Source organism: Hemitrygon akajei, chromosome 1 (assembly GCF_048418815.1).
Source record: "Hemitrygon akajei chromosome 1, sHemAka1.3, whole genome shotgun sequence".
Classification (NCBI taxonomy): Eukaryota; Metazoa; Chordata; class Chondrichthyes; order Myliobatiformes; family Dasyatidae; genus Hemitrygon; species Hemitrygon akajei.
Window position 1 is genome coordinate 172,181,545 of NC_133124.1, and position 21,064 is coordinate 172,202,608.

At 44.5% G+C, this 21,064-nt stretch overlaps 1 protein-coding gene across 2 annotated transcripts in view; it reads right to left on the reverse strand.

Annotated features, from left to right (window-relative positions):
• Positions 1-21,064, reverse strand: part of LOC140732370 (myelin-associated glycoprotein-like) — a 39,024-nt gene that overhangs the window by 17,340 nt on the left and 620 nt on the right. For both annotated transcript variants that reach the window (XM_073054919.1, XM_073054909.1), the window contains exons 2-4: positions 14,828-14,907; positions 1,365-1,730; positions 116-409 (exon numbers count right to left, since the gene is read on the reverse strand). In XM_073054919.1, the coding sequence (XP_072911020.1) occupies positions 116-409; positions 1,365-1,730; positions 14,828-14,882 (715 nt within the window). In that variant the 5' untranslated portion in view covers positions 14,883-14,907. The remainder of the gene's footprint in view (positions 1-115; positions 410-1,364; positions 1,731-14,827; positions 14,908-21,064) is intronic.

Sequence of the window (21,064 nt, forward strand, 5' to 3'; positions counted from 1 at the left end):
ATTCAGGGCAACGTTTATCACTATTTCGTTTTCCTCATACTGAAATTTGCAGACTATTTCTGTGTACTCTGCGGAGTATTGCTGTACCTGTATGATAACTGATCCCCATACTTACACTGCACAGTTAGTGTGAGGCTCTGCTCCGATGAAACAGATGGGTATCTGACTCTGCAGGTGAGATTTTGCCCGTGGTGTTTGAGCGCTGGGGTCATGGTCAGGACAGAAGTATATGTCAGAGTGTTGTGCCATCGAGTTACACTGCTTGAGACTGATGGTGGTATATCCGTGGGGGTGACCCAGGTTAAGGTGGGTGAAGTTCCATCACACGTGGTGTTGAAGATGCAGGTTATGTTCACAGACTTTCCTTCAACAAGTTCTGCAGCGAATATCATGGGTTTATCTGTAAAATCTAACACAGAGAAATGGATCCTTTTAGTTCAATATCACCAGATGCATCAGTTCAGATAGAAATCCCAGCCCCACAACAGGAAAGGTGTTTACAGGATGATCCCTGAACAATGAGGGTAGAGTGTGAGGGAAAGTTGAACAGTGTGGGGTTCATTAATGTTCTGAAAGCTGTTGAGAGGGGAAATGGGAATCAGAGTCCTCCACTGAGAACCTCAATATCACACAGTCACTGATACATCCAGTGGGGTACGTCCTTCCCCAAACAGTGAGACATGGGCCAAGTGGACTTGGTCATGGGGGAGATGAGTTCAAGAAGTCTGAAGTAAATTTAGACACAAAGTACATAAACAGGTTGTTAACATATACTATCATGAGATTCTTTTTCTTGAAGGCATTTACAGGGAGAAAATAGAATAGAATTTACAATAATCTACAGATAAGCAGACAAAGACTGACAACAACCAACGTGCAGAAGAAAAAGTGATAATAAAGAAAAATCAGTATTGAGAACATAAGTTGTGGAGAGTCCTTAAAAGTGAGTCTGTCAGTGATAGAATCAGCTCAGCGTAGGGGTGTTTGAGGTTATCCACACCATTCCAGGAGACTGGTGTTTGAAAGGTAATAACTGTTCTGGAACTGGGTGGTGTGGGTCACAAGGCTTCTGCACCTCCTGCCCGATGTTAGTAGTCAGACCAGGGCGTGGTCTGGATGGTGGATAAAAGACAGATGACGATAGAATGGAAGGATGTACGGATGGTCTGGATGGAGAAGGAGAAGGAGTGGAGGGTCGGTGGGAAGCTGAACTCTGCCACGTGCAAAGGTGCCTAATTCGGCAAGAAACTGCACGTAACTCTGAGAAGTTTCCTGACGATGTGAATATGGACTGAGTAAAGGTTTATATTATTTCCCACTGATTGGTGAATGTCTGTTATTTAGTGACCGCACAGAACACCTACCAGAAACACGGAGCCGCGTGACAGGGAGATAGTTGTAACGCTTCTTTCCTTTAAATTCAATCCTGAAAAAGTATGGCCCTTCATCTTCCTGTGTGATGTTGTCGATAACCAGGGAACAGTCATCATCATTCAAGTCTCCAGACAGACGGGTCCGATGCTGAAACTTCTGCATCTCCCGACTGTGATCGCTGGAGTGAAAGACTATATGACGATTTTTCGGGTTTTCACTGTTATACCAGATACCAGTCCTTGACTTCTTATCCAGACGTGATGGATAACGGTAGTGGCATGGAATCCGAGCACACAAACCTCTCTGTGATGTCACATGTGATGGTTTGTCAGCTGTCCACTCATTCGACACTGCGGCTGAGGAGAGAATGAACAATGTTTGGTAATGGACGGCTTGTGAACACATCGGACTTGATAACCATCCCCTTTATATCTCCTGCACTGTGGACATGGTGTGTACTAAGCGTGGGAGACACAAGGAAACCCACCAGGGCTCCTCACGGATGGTGGGGACATGTCAGTCGGGGTGTGGGTGCAGGGAGCTGATTAATTCTGTATTGGCTCATTGGTCTCAGGACCAAAGGAGTTGGTCTAGCACTGTCAGGAAGAATTGGCGACGGGGTTGGCGTCTGAAACGACAGGAAGAAATGGAGTGCCCAAAATCTCTCTCCTATCCTCCTTTGGGAATCACTTCCCGTGTGCAATTCAATGTGTCACTTCTCCTTCCTTCCATCTGCTACATTAGATCTATCAGATCTTACAGATCTATTGGGATCCAGGAATGAATGTGGATCAGTATGACTCCCACAGGGACAAAGATGCAATCTCTCGTGCCGACATGCTTATGATCCAGAACCACAGATGCCGGTGACAGATAGACTGGAACAAGGATTAACACTGGCTTTACCCAATACTAAACCCCAACCAAATCACAGAACACACGAACCATTCTGGAGTGAGCTATTCCATCTGTACTGCCCAACCTTAATTGCCCTCTGCTTTCGTCCAGTAACGCCGTTCACAGCGTGTAGCTCATCGCTCCACAAACCCCTCCAACAGGTCAGTATACCCTCAGTACTGTCCCCTGACCGTATGTCGCTGTCTCTACCACAGTGCAGCATTCTCACAAACCGTCCCTTTCAACAATACAGTACAGCTATCCCACTGCAAAGTCCCGCTGATACTGCAGCCCAGTCAATGTGTAACTTTACGGTACATCATGGCCATTTGAATGTTTTTCTTCTAAATGGTGTCTATCTGATGTGAAGTGCCGGTGCTGCTACTGTAAATAAGTTTTTCATCGCGCCTGTCCATACATGGACTTCTGCATCTGACAAAAAAATCGCCTTTAACAATGCATGATTCTGAATGTGTGACTCACAAATACTTCTCTGTCCTGTGTAGTGTTCATTCTGCACCACCCCGTTTTCTTTTACAAAACTACAAAAACTTATTCACACAAAAATACATGAAATACAAACATAAAGTAGTTCCAAGACAGCGAACAAGTTCAAATTAAAATATTATTATTACTGTCTGTAAATCGGCCAGTTCCCTAGGGGGTACCGTTCCCGGAAATCTCCCACTGTACTCTGGTAACTGCATGCTCCCTCACCGATGACAGTTGGACATGAACGTGCCCCCACAGAGGGGCAGGAAGCTTGTCCCGGGCAGAGCCCTCAGATGCCACTGCATGGATCCCTGAATGGGCACCTTGGCCAAGTCCAGGAGCAAGCCCACCACTAAATCCTCTCAGCGACCCCCACCTGCGCTACTGGGTGCCTGTATATCAGGAGCGCGGGGCTGAAGTGCACGCAAAAGCTGGAGGAGCCCCTTCAGAGTTTCAGATCGGGGCTGCAACCTCTCACCTTCCACACAAGCGTGATGCCTTGACTCCTGGTCACAGAATGGACAGGCGTCATTGAACCGACTTGAAAACCTTTTACACGGTACTGCCCGATGCGGGACCTTCCACCCCAGTTCCCCACTGTACAGGGAAAGGGACCCTACATTAAGAGATTTCCGCTGGGGGCCTCCGCCGCCGCCGAATGGTAAAACAGATCACCACCGCGAGTCTGGTCCGCAGACGAAGACAAGGAAGTGAAAAGGGGCCCTTACAACAGCCGCCTCGGCGCATCACGGAGTGCATGGTGGGCATTGCCGCAGGACGGTCGCAATATTTGGGCCCCTCTCAAAAGGCGAATCTCCAGCTGACCAAGTGTGAGCACGGCCGGGATCCTCCGCACACCAGAGCCTCCATGACAACCATTATAATGGGGTTGGGGCAGGTCCCACTCCCATGGAGAGTTCCATCCCCCGTTGGGGCGGGAGCACCCTGACTTCACCCCTTTCTCACAACAGCCCTCGATAAAACTGGGGTAGTTCCCACAGATGCTTGCCTTTTGACACCGCATTGTCCCCAGCGGAGAAAGTGCGTCGCCACACCATGCTGTCTCGGAGGGTACTCGGTGTGGAGATATCGCTGCAGGATCCTGAAGCAGAGAGCTGCTAGCAGCGCAGGTACGTGCACCAAAGACTGACCGCCCTCCGCAACTGGAAGACTCAGGACCCCAGTGCCTCTTATTGACCCACACGTCCACCAGCCTCGTCTGGAAACAAAAGCAATGGGTGGGACGAAAGTGATCATGGAGGCTAGTGCCCTTCACCGGTATGAAATTGCATGAAGTATGCTCGACCAGCTGGGCAGAGATCTTTGTCTAAAAGTCCTGCCAGTTCGCCAGACTTCTTCAGCTAGCCCAGGTAGACCCCCAGAAGCAGCATTAGCAGTATCACACTCCCCAGAAGCAGCATTAGCAGAGTCCCCTCCCTACTCACCTGTTGAGACACCCTTTCTCATAACTGCGCGGGATGGTGATCCAGGGCTACTCCGGTTCCCCTCATACACCGGGACCGGACCCCCTCAGCAGGGCACGGCCTCGATTGAGGCAACAGTTTGAGAGACTAACCCCACCGGTGACTCTCCACTCACAGGCGATCCCTGTTCTCCAGGGCTTTCCTCCTCCCCAGAGGATGGGTGCTCTGGGTACACAGTCTCAATCAAAGGCATTCACAAGTTCCTTCTAATATGAGGCCGCTCACCAGCCTGAAGGACGTAAGCTCCAGAGAGACCAAGCCGCCAGAGGACCTTGTATGGCAGGGCTATCCTCCAGGTCTGGGCAGACATACTCTTAGCATAAGGCAAATCCTTCCCTTCGATGGGGGCCCTGGTCTGCAAATCTAGTGGACACATCTCTCCATATCTTCAGACCATGAGGCTCCTGAGGCCCGTTAAATTCCATTTTGGAGGCGCTCTCAGACTCAGATATCACTTCCGACTTCCCCAGGCCTTTGTTGGCTCTCAGACACCATCGGGTCCTCCGAGTCTGGTTCAGCAGTAACCTCCCGCTCTATCTCTGGCGTAAAGGCCTCGGGATGTTTCTTCCTTTGCTTTGCCTTCCTGCCCGCTACCTGAACCCAACCTCAGCGTCTTCCACGTCGACCCCTTACCGCCAGTGGCACGGGGTTGGGGAGCGGGCGGAAATCGGCAAGGGGAGGAGGATCACCCCGGGAAGGCCCAGCAGTGCCACCTTGTGCCTCCGAGGTGGTCTTAGCAGCCTGGCAGTTCGGGCAATTCTTTCTAATATGCCCAAACTTTTTTTCAGGTATGGGATCGCAGTCGGCCCATGGCCCAAGGAATGCTAAAATAATGCCCCTAAAATTGCACCTGAATGCCCCCATCTGCATCCTCACCCCGCTCTGGTTGCATAAGCAACCGGCTCAGAAAGGAGAAAAGCGGAGGTGTCCTGTACAACACTGGGGGTATTTCTGACCGCAGCGCACGCAGTGAACGCAGGCAAGGGAGGAGGGCCGCATCGGGGATGTAAAGGTGGGAATCGGAAAATATAACCACCTTCACGGGGGCCAACACTGGCTCTACCATAAAGAAAACCCTACTCAAGGACAGAAACACATCTCTGTCAGGTCTAAAATAGAATATGATCTTCCCGTTCAATTTCGCAGCCGTAACAAAACCATCACGGCCACCAAAAGTCTCAGCCGTGTGGCTTTTAAAGCGCCATTCCTACTGCTGAAGTTGATACAGTGCATTGTGCGGCATTTTTCAAGGCCAAGTATTTGAAAGGGTGACACTCTTCGCAAGATATAACTCCAGAAGCCACAGCCTCCGCGTACGACTTCGATGCCGATTTCCTAGAGCTGCGGCGCGCCATGACCATCACTGCGCAGTCCGAAATTAGACACGGCCGCTGGGAGTATTCACAGTTATACAACCAGTGGAAGGCCAGATCAGAGAGGGGAGGGAGAACATGCGATATCTTTGTGGTGTATAAATAAACACTTCGGTGCTGTACGTGCCACTGGGAAAAACTAAACCTAAAGTCCTCTTCACTCAGAAGTTGCCCTGGGCTCGGCACTCCTAACGGGAAGGATTTTCCCTGTTACAAAATGGGATAAATCCATCCCCGTTGCCGACAAACTTTAAGAAACGAACCCGTCAGATGCAGCACCTCCTCAGCCCTTGAGACACAAGGACCGAAAACATCAGAATCAGAATCCTTCCAGGAAGAGAAACTGCACACTCCACACTCCCAAAACCCTCTGGTGGTTCTGAACCTGTTCTTTTGGATTTTCCGCAGTTTTCCAACTTTAGGAGAGAGAGCCGGTACAGTGTGACCCTCCCTCAGTACCACCCCTTCGGTTTAAGATAGCGCTGGTGACGCACAGCGACGACACTCTAGTAGCAAGCAAAACTTTAAATAACTGTGTTTGTAGTGTTCTCACTCAGGTGTAAGGGAACGCTGAACTAAACACCGAGGTAAACCGTAGTCGATGAAAACAGGATCGCAGTAAGATTAACCGTTTACTGTTCACTCTTACACATTAACGATGGTGAAAACTGTTGATAAAACAATACAAGATTTGTACAGTATTTGTTTCCTTCTTGATATCACACTTACATCGTAAATACTTGCAAAAGTAAAACTACAACTACATTACATTAAAATGCAGCATACAGTCAGAATCTACATACGCCATTGACTGCTTTAAATACACTTCAACACAACTATCCGCAACTCTTTAACTAACGAAAACGTAATCCTTATCAACCATCATTACTTTTAACGGAATCAGCGTTAACATTTTAATTCAACATATCGATTATCTCATGAACTTACGGCGTTGCTTCACTGTGTTTCTAATGCATAGAAAGACAACTTTTCTTGCGCTGATCCTGCACATGTGAGCCCCCTCCTTCCCGTTTCTCCAAACCGGTATTTTCCCACAAGACGCGGCGAAACCGGATGTGACGTCATCGCATGCCGCGATATATCACAGACAACGAATTTACTTTAAACAATCCTAACTTTAACTAGAAAATGCTAACAAACGAATTACTAAAGTGAAAATATTATAAACTAAATGAATGCCATAAAGGCAACACAGTGTTAATCACACTTTTCTTCTCTGATACGAGAACTGGAAGCAATAGCCTTTCGCAGCTGAAGTTTTGAATAGACTGTAAGTGCTGGCATTTTTGTGGTGTGAATTGAAGTCTGGAAAGTGCAGAGCAGTTGCGGCGTGAGATTCTGGCCCCGGGAGCAGTGAATGAACTAATGTTTGTCCATTGCTGGAGTGGATTTGGAGGCAATTCCATATGGTAGAACAGAGGCGATGCGAGCCGAGGTGAGACAGAGTTGGAGGTGGGGTCCGGGCCCGAGAGTGAGAAAAGACCCGAGGTTTCAATATGTCGTGCCCACAAGGTCGGGCACAGGCTGAATCGGGGTGTGGAGCTCGGGCTTGAGAGCGTATCGAAGCGACACACAGCAGGCCAGGTAGCATCCATGGAAAATAAATACACTCGACGTTTCGGGTCGAGACACTTCGGCAGGACTGGTGAAAAAAAACGAGGAGTGGATTTAACAGGTGGGGGTGGTGGGGCGGAGAGAAACACCAGTCGATAGGTGAAACCGGGAGGGATAAAGAGCTGAAAATTTCATTGTATCGATGCGATAGGGTTCGGGTCGGAGAGCGAGGAAGTTTGGACAATTTAAGTGCCAGAACTGATTGAAAGGGTCAGGGTGTCAGAGCCAAAGGTGAGAGGTGAGCCGGTTCGGCTTGTTGCTCCACAAAGTCTATTCGCCTCTGCAGTGATCTGAAACTGTGACCAACAACTGTTGGACTTCGGCTGCATTGATGACTGGCGTCGTGGCTGTGGGCTCACTTTCCAGAACTTCAGTTCTTTCTTTCTTTTTACAATATTTTTATTCAGAAAAAAAAGATTTACAGAGTGCAACACATAGATACATCTCAACATAACTTGTGTACATTCATATATTGTAATAAAATTGATCAGAATGTTATAGCATATCACATAAAGGTATACCACTCTGTAATCAAAAATTTAAAGATAGGTCATACATCATAAAAGAAATCTTTTTATATTATTAAAAAAAGTCAACCCCCTACCAACTACCAAAGAAAAAAGCTGATGGATGACAATGGATAATTAGAAAAAAAATTCACTTAAGAAGAGAAGATAAAAATATACATAAAAGTCTGTGCACTGTTTGTTAAACTTTATAAATTGGAAAAGTAATTTAGGAAAGGTCCCCAAATATCATAAAAAGATTGTTTCGAATTTAAGACTGAGCAGTGGATCTTTTCTAAATTTAAATACAACATAATATCACGTAACCATTGAAGATGTGTAGGAGGAGTAGACTCCTTCCATTTAAGCAAGATTGCTCTTCTTGCTAAAAGAGAGGTAAAAACTAAAACCTGTAGGTTAGGAGTATTTAAAGTTATATCTTCATTTGCAATAATACCAAACAAGGCAGTAAGGGGATTTGGGTCAAATTGGACCCTAAAAAGTTGAGAGAAGGTATGAAATACTTCCCGCCAAAACTTTTCAATTGTAGGGCAAAACCAAAACATATGAATTAAAGAGGCATCAGCAGAGTTGCATTTTTTACAATGTGGAGAAACATTCGGGTAAAAAGTGGAGAGCTTCTGTTTAGAAATGTAAGCTCTATGAACCACTTTAAATTGTAGAAGAGAATGACGAGCACAGAAAGATGATTTATTAACCCGTTTAAGAATTTTATTCCATCTATCATCAGAAATCTGACAAATTAGGTCATCCTCCCAAGCTTTTTTTTATTTTATCTAAAAAGTCTTGTCTAGATTCAATCAACAAGTTATAGATACTGGTAATAGAACCATCAACAAAAGGTTTTAAATTTAAAAGATCGTCCAGTAAATTTTTATCAGGACCTATAGGAAAAGTAGCTAATTGGAAACGTAGAAAATCTCTAATTTGAAGGTATCTGTAAAAATGTGATTTTGGGAGTGCAAATTTATTTGACAGTTGGTCAAATGAAGCAAGAGATCCTGAGATAAACAGGTCCCAAAAACACTTAATACCTAATTCATCCCAATCTTTAAAGACTTTATCAGTCATGGAAGGGATAAAAAAAATAATTAAGGAGAATGGGAGATGATAATGAAAATTTCGCTAAACCAAAAAATTTTCTAAATTGAGACCAAATCCTTAAAGTTTGCTTAACAATTATGTTATCTGTAGTTTTATTTGCTGAAAAAGAAGAGTATGATCCAAGAAGAGAGACAATAGAGGAATTTTTTTACAGAATTAACTTCTAAGGAGAGCCATGATGGGCAATCTTTATGATAAATATAATAGGACCAGAAAGTAATATTCCTTATATTGGCAGCCCAATAGTAAAACCTAAAATTGGGTAGGGCTAGTCCACCCATCTCTTTATTTCTTTGTAAGTAAACTTTACTTAAACGAGCTTGTTTATTATTCCAAATATAAGATGTTAAAATTGAATCTAAAGAATCAAATTACGTCTTAGAAATAAAAATAGGTAAGGCCTGAAAAAGATATAAAAATTTAGGAAGAATCTTCATTTTAATCGAATTAATTCGGCCAATTAGGGATAAAGAAAGAGGGGACCATTTAGAAAGCATCTTTTTCACATAATTCAATAAGGGGTTTAAGTTTTCTTTAAATAAATTCTTGAAGATTTTAGTAATTGTTACACCTAGATATGTAAATTGACTTGTAACAACTTTGAACGGAAATTTGGCATTTGATGACATTAGGTCATTTAAAGGAAATAGCTCACTTTTATGTAGGTTCAGCTTATATCCTGAAAAAGAACTAAACTGGGAGATTAAAGAACGAACCAAAGGTAGAGAAGTTTCAGTGTTAGAGATAAAAAGTAAAATATCATCAGCGTATAATGAAATTTTATGAGACATACCTTCCCTTAATATACCAGAAATGTCCTTAGATTCTCGAAGTGCTATTGCTAAGGGTTCTATAGCTAAAGCAAAAAGTAAAGGACTAAGAGGACAACCTTATCTAGTTCCCCGCTGTAATTTAAAGGGCTCAGAAATTTGGGAGTTAGTAATAACCTGAGCGGTAGGAGACAAGTAGATTAATTTAACCCAACGAATAAAATTAGGCCCAAAATTAAACTATTCTAAGGTCTTAAAAAGATAATTCCACTCAATCCTATCAAAGGCTTTTTCTGTATCTAAGGATAATATACAGTCTGATATTTTTTTGGATGGTGAATATATCACATTCAATAACTGACATATATTAAAATGTGAGTAACGATTTTTAATAAATCCTGTCTGGTCATGTGATATAATAGATGGTAGAATATTTTCAAGCCTTTGAGCTAAGATTTTGGCTAAAATTTTTGCATCAACATTTAATAAAGAAATCGGTCTGTATGAAGAACATTCAGCTGGATTTTTATTTTTTTTAAGAATAAGAGAAATAAAAGCTTCATAAAAAGATTGAAGGAGTTTACCTGATTTAAAGGACTCTGATAAAAACAGAGAATAAATAAGGTGTAAGTAACGTAGTGAAAGTTTTATAAAACTCCCCAGGAAAGCCATCAGGTCCTGGGGTCTTACCAGAATGTAGAGCACGTATAGCCTCAGCCACTTCTTCATTGGAAATAGGCTGATCTAACTGTGTTAGACTATCAGCAGACAATGTAGGAATGTTGATATTACTGAAAAAAGCATTCATATAGGTATCATCTGAAGAAGAGTCAGACTGATACAACTTAAGGTAAAAGTCTTTAAATACATTGTTAATTTCAGAGTGGTCGGATGTCTTAGTTCCATTATCTTAAAAAAATTCTGTGATTTGACGATTAACTGTAAAAGATTTTAAGCGATTGGCTAATAAACTACCAGTTCTATCCCCGTGAATGTAAAATTGAGTTTTATCTCTCTCAACAGCTGTCGTTCAATTGGGTAAGTCAGCAGGAGATTATACTTGGATTGGATTTCAATATGCTTATTATCTATACTTGGATCTAGAGATAGGGCATACTTTCGATCAAGATCTTTTAATATCGCTGCTAGGTCAGACCTTTCTTTGTCAGCTTTTTTCTTTATATAGGTAGAGTAAGAGATAATTTCTCCACGAATATATGCTTTAAAAGTATCCCAGACTATAGTACCATCAGTATCTCCTTTAAAATTTTCTTTAAAGAAAAAAGTAATATGGTTTTCCAAAAACTTCAGAAAATTTTTATCAGATAACAATAAGTTAAAACGCCAACTTCTATTTGGTACAGAGTAAACAGGTAATCTTAAAGCCAGAAGCACAGGTGCATGATCAGACAAAGCAATCTCCTTATAATCACAGGATCATACCAGTGGAAGCAAGTTTCTATCTATAAAAAAAATAATCAATCCGAGAGTACATATGATGAACCTGAAAGAAATATGAATATTCCTTTTGTTGGGGATGTAAAAAATGCCACATGTCAAGAATACCACATTGAGATAAAAAAATATTTAAAAAGTAAGACTGATTTATTAGTGACAGGGGGTTTTACTTGAAGAGCGGTCTAACATAGGGTCAAGCCAAAAATTAAAATTTCCACCCATCACTAAGGAATACCGATTCAAATCAGGCAGAAAAGAGAAAAGACGTTCAAAGAACAAGGAGTCATCTGTATTTGGAGCGTATACATTCACAAATACGATTAGTTTATTCCCAAGACTACCCAAAACAATAACAAAGTGTCCATTTGTATCAGAAATTACATTATGTTGAATAAAGGATAAATTCTGATCAAACAGGATAGAGACGCCTCTCGATCTACATTGAGAGGGTGAGTGAAAATGTATACCCTTCCATCCTTTGAAAGAACGTGAAATATCATCTTTGCAAATATAGGTTTCTTGGAGAAAGATTATATGAGTTTTAAGTTTCCGGATATAAGAGAAAATCTTATTTCGTTTAACAGGGTTATTTAGACCTTTCACATTGAAACTGAGTATATTAATAAAAGAATCCATCAAATATCCCTTAATAATGTATAAAAGGTAATCACAGACATGTAGATAGTGAATAAGTAAAACAGTAAAAACATCCAATCAGCTTTCTGGAAGAACTCATTTCCCCCCTCCCTCCCTCCCCCCAAAGAGAGAAATCAGCCAAGGGAGGCAGAAGACTAATTCTAACGTTCCCAACCCAAAACTCTGGTGGCTCCAGAAAATATATATGTATAGCTGCGCTGAATAAACAATTGTAAATATATGTTTATACAAAAAAAATCAAAGTAAATAAGTTTGCTAATTACGATAAAAAAACATGGGATAATATAAGTATTAGTCTCGGTAAAAAAGGAAAGACAGATAAGGAAAATCAAATATGGAAAATCAATAAGTAAAACAACATATACTCGTGGGTGCAAAAAAAGAGTAAAGAAACAAATAGAAGATAATTAAAAAGGGAAGCGGTTTAGATAGCTTCCTACATAACACTGAGAGAATATAATGTATTGTTTAAAAAGAGCTGCGAAAAACAGCAAAAGAGAAAATGGATGCAGTCTGCCTGCATATTTTGCATAGTTTGAAATATAACAAGGCGCCAGTTACTTAGTCAAACAAATGATTAAAACTTCGTAAAACCAAGAAACATTGTTATCAACAAAACGCCAATTACTTGATTGAACACCTGAAATTAAAACATTTAACATAAAACAACTCAAAGTTGTTTTAAGGATGGAGACATTGTAAAAGTTTCTTTTCTTCAGGCTTCGTAAACCAAGAAACCTTATTATCAGAAGTATTAATCTTGAGTTTACACAGATCTCTGAGAGAAAGGCGACAGCTAAGCTTAAAAAGATCAGACATTACCTCTTTGAAAGCCTGTCTAGCTCTTAAAACTTCCGGTGGATAATCTTGAACGATCCGAAACTGTTGATCACGAAATTGTAATATACGTTTCTTCCATGATTCACGAAGGATCTGTTCTTTAATCTGATAGTCATAAAAGCGAATGATAATAGAGCGAGGTTTGGCAGGATCCCAATTAGGCGGGGTAACTCAGTGAACGCGCTCAAATTTTGGTAGTTCCGATAGTATATCAGGGAATAAATCTTTCAGCATTTGAGCACAAAAATCGATAGGTTGATTACCCTCCAGTTTTTCAGGAAGTCCAAGAATTCTGATATTGTACCTTCGGTTCCTGGTCTCCAAATCTGTCAGTTTCTTCAGTAACGCGTCGTATTTTTTAAATTGTTCCTTAGAAATTCTCTCGAAACCTTCGATATCCTTCTGCAACACCAGCAGAGATTCTTCGTGTAGCTTAATACGAATTTCATGGTCATTCACAGTCTATTGTATACTTCCAAGTTTCCGATTAAGCGTTTTCAGTTCAGATTTAACCTGGTCGAAGGAATTCTATAACAAATCAAACTTGGATTCCAAGTCATCCAGTCTATCCAATTTTTTGAGTTTCTCTGACATTTGTTGAATCATTTCAGTCAAAGTCTCTAAAGTAGTCTCTTTTTTTGACAACTTTCTACTCATGGTGCTCTCACCGAGATAGGTTTAAACAGCAAAGCAAGCAAATAATTTCGGAGCACGTAGCTAGTGCAACCTACTCCATTACAGCCACCGGAAGTCTCCATCAATTCTGAATATGATTTCCTTACTTTTATTGTTTGCACGATGTGTTCCCACCCACCCGCGGATCGGCTGTTTGTCAGTCTTTTTTAATGGGTTCCTTTGGGCTTCTTTGTTTTGTAGCTGCTGGTAGGAGATGCATCTCAAGATTGTATATAGTGTACTGTACATGCTTTGATAATAAACGCACTTTGAACCTTGAATCATGGGGGCTGACATGTGATACCAAGCACCAAATCAGTCTAGTTCTGAGAATGCTCAGCACTTGTGGTTTCACACATTTCCACTGTGAACCAACACTGCTGAGTTGTCACTAACTCCTCTTATTGAGCCACACTCTCGCCCCACTGCTCCGCACTGATCCAATTCCCACCAGTTAAACTTCTTAAAGCTGCTTCCACTGGCCTTATGAGAGGCTGAGTTACAGAGAGAGGTTGAACTGGTCGAGACATTCTTCACTGGAGTACCTGAGACTGAGGTGAATCATACAGAGGTGTATGAAATTATAACGTACATAGTGTGAATAGGGTCAATGGACAATTATTTTCCCAGGGTTGGGAAATCAAGACCACAGATATTGGAGATTTAATAGGGGCCTGAGGGGTGAATTCTTCACCCAGAAACTGGTCCATATGTAAGAACATAAGACATAGGAGCAGAATTAGGCCGTTCAGCCCATCGAGTTTGCACCACCATTCTATCACGACTAACTTATTATACTTCTCAACCCCATTCTCCTGTTTCTCCCTGTAAGCTTTGAGGTCCTTACTAATCAATAACATATCAACCTGCTTTAAAAACACCTAATGAATTAGCCTCCACAGCTGTCTGTGGCAATTAATTGTCCAGATTCACCACACTCTGGCTAAAGAATTCCCTCCTCCGTTCTAAAGGATCGATTCTGTTCCGAGGTAATGCCCTCTGGTCCGTGACTCCACCACTATAGGAAAAGTCCTGTCCACATCCACTCCATTAGAAACAAGGCACCAGAGGAAGTTGTTGAGGCAGGTAGATTAACAACATATGGACAGGAACAGGGAGAGGAGATGTTTAGGACAATATGGGGCAGGTGTGGCCAAATGGTTAGATGTAGGTTCTCTGTCAAAAGTGTTTATTCCTCTCCGGAGATTCTTTGCTAATCTGCTGAGTTCTTTCAACATTTTATGCTCAAGATTTCCAGCATCTGCAGAAGCTCTTGTATTAGTGACTAATTCAGATGGGAATCTTGGTCAGCAGGAACAATTTGGGCTGAAGGGCCTGTTTATGTGTTGTACGACTCTGGCTCTTTCAGCTAACCAGCCGGACACACAGCCCAGCCCCCTACTCAGCCCTGAGTAGTGTCACACCAGCCAGACTAGACCCACTGGGTCTGTGCTGAAATCCCAGACCCATCACAGCTCACTGCCATTAGCCCTGTGCACAGACTGTCCCCTGTAAACATGACTAAGCTGCTGCTGATTTACCTTGAAGAAGTGGCAGGAGGAAGTACACCTTTCCGATTGTTCTCAGATCCAGCATATTCTGTCAGTTTTCTGCCCTTAGACTGAAAAAGAAAGTAGTTACAATGAATCTCCAGCAAACTGCCATGGTTCCAACATCAGTGTGAGGGACAAGAAGATTCTCAGACTGTGCTATGCTATTCCCATCAGTAATCCCACACACTTCTAATTCATTCCTTTTTAATTTTATACAGAACATCTTGAAGGGAGCTTTGAAAACAAGGACACATGAAAGGGGAACTAGGCCCCAGTGAACCAGAAGGGAACAGGAAACTGACACAAAGTGGTGAAGGAGGTGTTTGACACAATGGACGTATTGGTCAGGACAGCGAGAACTAAAGTCAGAACGTTACCTTAAAACTGTTCAATGTGTTGGTTGGTGCACTTGGAGCATTTTGTGCTGTTCTGGTCACCCAGCTACAGGAGGATGTCATTAAGCTGAAGAGAATGCAGGAAAGATTCACAAGGATGTCACTGGATTAGAGGGTTTGAGATATAAAGAGAGACTGAACAGGATGGGATGGTTTTCCCTGAAAGGGGTGACGTTATTAATAATTATCAAACAAGAGGAGAAAGATTGCATACTCAACTGAGGATCTTGGCTCAAGTTTTTGTTGAGAGCATTATAGAACTGATACTGAGATATTCCATTATTATTTGTATGACACTCCCTCAGTACTGTCCCTCTGACAGTGTCACACTCCCTCAGTACTGTCCCTTTGACAGTGTGACACTCCCTCAGTACTGTCCCTCTGACAGTGTGACCCTCCCTCAGTACTGTCCCTCAGACAGTGTGACACTCCCTCAGTACTGTCCCTCAGACAGTGTGACACTCCCTCAGTACAGTCCCTCAGACAGTGTGACACTCCCTCAGTACTGTCCCTCTGACAGTGTGACACTCCCACAGTACTGTCCCTCTGACAGTGTGACACTCCCTCAGTACTGTCCCTCAGACAGTGTGACACTCCCTCAGTACTGTCCCTCTGACAGTGTGACACTCTCTCAGTACTGTCCCTCAGACAGTGTGACACTCCCTCAGTACTGTCCCTCAGACAGTGTGACACTCCCTCAGTACTGTCCCTCAGACAGTGTCACACTCCCTCAGTACTGTCCCTCTGACAGTGTGACAATCCCTCAGTACTGTCCCTCAGACAGTGTGACTCTCCCTCAGTACTGTCCCTCTGACAGTGTGACACTCCCTCAGTACTTTCCCTCTGACAGTGTGACACTCCCTCAGTACTGTCCCTCAGACAGTGTGACACTCCCTCAGTACTGTCCCTCTGACAGTGTGACACTCTCTCAGTACGGTCCCTCAGACAGTGTGACACTCCCTCAGTACTGTCCCTCAGACAGTGTGACACTCCCTCAGTACTGTCCCTCAGACAGTGTCACACTCCCTCAGTACTGTCCCTCTGACAGTGTGACAATCCCTCAGTACTGTCCCTCAGACAGTGTGACTCTCCCTCAGTACTGTCCCTCTGACAGTGTGACTCTCCCTCAGTACTGTCCCTCAGACAGTGTGACTCTCCCTCAGTACTGTCCCTCTGACAGTGTGACTCTCCCTCAGTACTGTCCCTCTGACAGTGTGACACTCCCTCAGTACCGTCCCTCTGACAGTGTGACACTCCCTCAGTACTGTCCCTCTGACCGTGTGACACTCCCTCAGTACTGTCCCTCTGACAGTGTGACACTCCCTCAGTACTGTCCCTCTCACAGTGTGACACTCCCTCAGTACTGTCCCTCAGACAGTGTGACACTCCCTCAGTACTGCCCCTCTGACAGTGTGACACTCCCTCAGTACTGACTCTCAGACAGTGTCACACTCCCTCAGTACTGTCCCTCTGACAGTGTGACACTCCCTCAGTACTGTCCCTCCGACAGTGTGACACTCCCTCAGTACTGCCCCTCTGACAGTGTGACACTCCCTCAGTACTGTCCCTCAGACAGTGTGACACTCCCTCAGTACTGTCCCTCTGACAGTGTGACACTCCCTCAGTACTGTCCCTCAGACAGTGTGACAATCCCTCAGTTCTGTCCCTCTGACAGTGTGACACTCCCTCAGTACTGTCCCTCAGACAGTGTGACAATCCCTCAGTACTGTCCCTCTGACAGTGTTTGCACTCCATCAGTAATGTCCCTCTCACAGTGTGACACTCCCTCAGTACTGCCCCTCTGACCGTGTGATAGACCCTCAGTACTATACCTCTGACAGTGTGACACTCCATCAGTACTGTCCCTTTGACAGTGTGACACTCCATCAGTGCTGTCCCTCTGACAGTGTGACACTCCATCAGTACTGTCCCTCAGAAAGTGTGACGCTCCCTCAGTACTGTCCCTAAGACAGTGTGACACTCACTCAGTACTGTCCCTCTGACAGAGACAATCCCTCAGTACTGTCCATCTGACAGTGTGACATTCCCTCAGTACTGTCCCTCTGACAGTGTGTCACTCCCACAGTACTGTCCCTCAGACAGTGTGACACTCCCTCAGTACTATACCTCTGACAGTGTGACACTCCCTCAGTACTGCCCCTCTGACCATGTGATAGACCCTCAGTACTATACCTCTGACAGTGTGACACTCCATCAGTACTGACCCTTTGACAGTGTGACACTCCATCAGTGCTGTCCCTCTGATAGTGTGACACTCCATCAGTACTGTCCCTCAGTAAGTGTGACGCTCCCTCAGTACTGTCCCTAAGACAGTGTGACACTCCCTCAGTACTGTCCCTCTGACAGTGTGACACTCCCTCAGTACTGTCCATCTGACAGTGTGACACTCCCTCAGTACTGTCCCTCAGACAGTGTGACACTCCCTCAGTACTGTCCCTCTTACAGTGTGACACTCCCACAGTACTGTCCCTCAGACAGTGTGACACTCCCTCAGTACTGTCCCTCTGACAGTGTGAGACTCCCTCAGTACTGTCCCTATGACAGTGTGACGCTCCCTCAGTACTGTCCCTCTGACAGCGTGATACTCACTCAGTACTGTCCCTCAGAAAGTGTGACATTCCCTCAGTACTGTCCCTCAGACAGTGTGACACTCCCTCAGTACTGTCGCTCAGACAGTGTGACACTCCCTCTGTACTGTCCCTCTGACAGTGTGGCCCTCCCTCAGTACAGTACCTCTGACAGTGTGACATTCCCTCAGTACTGTCCCCCTGACAGTGTGACACTCCCTCAGTACTGTCCCTCTGACAGCATGACACTCCCTCAGTACTGTCCCTCTGACAGTGTTTCACTCTCTCAGTACTGTCCCTCAGACAGTGTGACACTCCCTCTGTACTGTCCCTCTGACACTGTGGTCCTCCCTCAGTACTGTCCCTCTGACAGCGTGACACTCACTCAGTACTGTCCCTCAGACAGTGTGACACTCCCTCAGTACTGTCGCTCAGACAGTGTGACACTCCCTCTGTACTGTACCTCTGACAGTGTGGCCCTCCCTCAGTACTGTCCCTCTGACAGTGTGACATTCCCTCAGTACTGTCCCCCTGACAGTGTGGCACTCCCTCAGTTCTGTCCCTCTGACAGTGTGACACTCCCTCAGTACTGTACCTCTGACAGTGTGGCCCTCCCTCAGAACTGTCCTTCTGACAGTGTGACATTCCCTCAGTACTGTCCCCCTGACAGTGTGACACTCCCTCAGTTCTGTCCCTCTGAGAGTTTGACATTCCATCAGAATGGTCACTCTGACAGTGTGACACTCCATCAGTACTGTCCCTCTGACAGTGTGACACTTCCTCAGTACTGTCCCTCTTACAGTGTGACACTCCCTCAGTACTGACCCTCTTACAGTGTGATACTCCCTCAGTACTGTCCCTCTTACAGTGTGACACTCCCTCAGTACTGTCCCTCAGACAGTGTGACACTCCTTCAGTGCTGTCCCTCAGACAGTGTGAGACTCCCTCAGATAGTGTGGCACTCCCTCAGTTCTGTCCCTCTGAGAGTTTGACATTCCATCAGAATGGTCACTCTGACAGTGTGACACTCCATCAGTACTGTCCCTCTGACAGTGTGACACTCCCTCAGTACTGTCCTTCTGACAGTGTGACACGCCCTCAGTACTGTCCATCTGACAGTGCAACACTCCCTCAGTACTGTCCCTCTGACAGTGTGACACTTCCTCAGTACTGTCCCTCTTACAGTGTGACACTCCCTCAGTACTGTCCCTCTGACAGCTTGACACTCCCTCAGTACTGTCCCTCTGACCATGTGACATTCCCTCAGTACTGTCCCTCTGACAGTGTGACGCTCCCTCAGTTCTGTCCCTCTGACAGAGTGACACTCCCTCAGTACTGTCCCTCTGACAGTGTGACACTCCCTCAGTACTGTACCTCTGACAGTGTGACATTCCCTCAGTACTGTACCTCCGACAGTGTGACACTCCATCGGTACTGTCCCTCTGACAGTGTGACACTCCCTCAGTACTGTCCCTCTGACAGTGTGACACTCCCTCAGTACTGTCCCTCTGACAGTGTGACACTCCCTCAGTACTGTCCCCCTGACAGTGTGACACTCCCTCAGTACTGCCCTCTGACAGTGTGACACTCCCTTAGTGCCAATCTGCCACCCACACTAGACCCCCTGTAGTTCACCTACCATCACAACCGATCGACAGATGATGCAATCGCCACAGCTCATCACAGCCCATCCTTCTGCAAATGCAGCAGAGGGATTCTTGTGTGAGAATGCTGTTCTTGGACTACAGCTCAGAATTCAACACCGTAATTCCCTCCAGGCTCGACAAGAAACTCAAAGACCTTGGCTTTCACCCTGCCTTGGGTAGCTTAACTTTGCTGACGACACAACAGTGATTGACCTAATCTCAAATAATATTCAAGAAGCCTACAGAGAAGAAGTCATCACCCTGACACAGTGGTGTCAAGAAAACAACATCTCCTCCAGTGTAGCAGGAACAAAGGAGCTGTTCATACTGTTGAAGTTTGGTATGGGCCCCCAAATCCCAAGAACTGTCTACAGGGGCAGTATTGAAAGCATCCTGACTGGCTGCACCACTGCCTGGTATGGGAACTGTACCTCCCTCAATCACAGGACTCTGTAGAGAGTGGAGTGGACAGCACATCACCTGCATAGTTGTGAACTTCCCACTACTCATGACATTTACAAAGACAGGTTTGTAAAAAGGGCCTGAAGGATCACTGGGGACCCGTCACCCCAACTACAAACTGTTCCAGCTGCTACCATCTGGGAAAGAGTACCATAGCATAAAAGCCAGGACTAACAGGATCTGGGACTGTTTCTTCCACCAGGCCATCAGACTGATTAATTCATGCTGAAACAATTGTATTTCCATGTTGCATTACCTGTCCTGTTGTACGTAATATTTATTATAAATTAGTAGAAATTGCACATTGAACATTTAGACAGAGATGTATCGTAAAGACTTTTACTCCTGATGCATATGAAGGATGTAAGAAATCAAGTCAATTCAATTCAATTCAGTCCTGTCCCTCTGACAGTTAGGCTCTTCCTCAGTACTGACATTCTGACAGTGCGGCATTCCCTGAGTACTGTCCCTCTGATGGTGATGCACTCCCTCACTACTGTCCCTTGGATAATCTGCTCCTTCACAGTGCAATGCTTCTACGGAGCCCTCCTTCTTACTGAAATGGTTTGTTGTCCCAGATTCCCGTATCTTCCATTATTTGTGTCTTTAGAGCTTGGAGATTAGTAAGAATGCAGATGGAATTGAAAGTGCCACTGTTGTGATTAGCAAGGAAGTGTGTTGAATGTTGCCACAGGACAAGATTCAGGTTAAAGGTTCGGTGATGCAATGGCAGGTGGAAATTAACCCTAACAGTGTGAGGTGATGCTTTTTGGAAATTCAACCCCTATACTAAATGGCAGGGCCCCAAGGAAAGTTGATGAGTGGAGGACTTTCTAAAATGCTGGAGGAACTCAGCAAATCCCATACAATGTCTGACTCATTGAGTTTCTATAGCATTTTCATTTCCTATGTTGCAATGGTGTGCTATGTTGCAATGTTACAAGCAACTGGACAGTCTGCACCTTGAGAACCGCGTGCAGTTACAGACATTGCACTATGAAAAGGAAGTTATTGTGCTGGAGAGAACTCAACGGAGATTTACCAGAATGCTGCCTGGATTGCAGAACATCTGTTTTAATGAGATATAGAGCTTGTTTTTTCTCTCTCCCCTTCCCTCTCTCTCTGGAGTGAAGG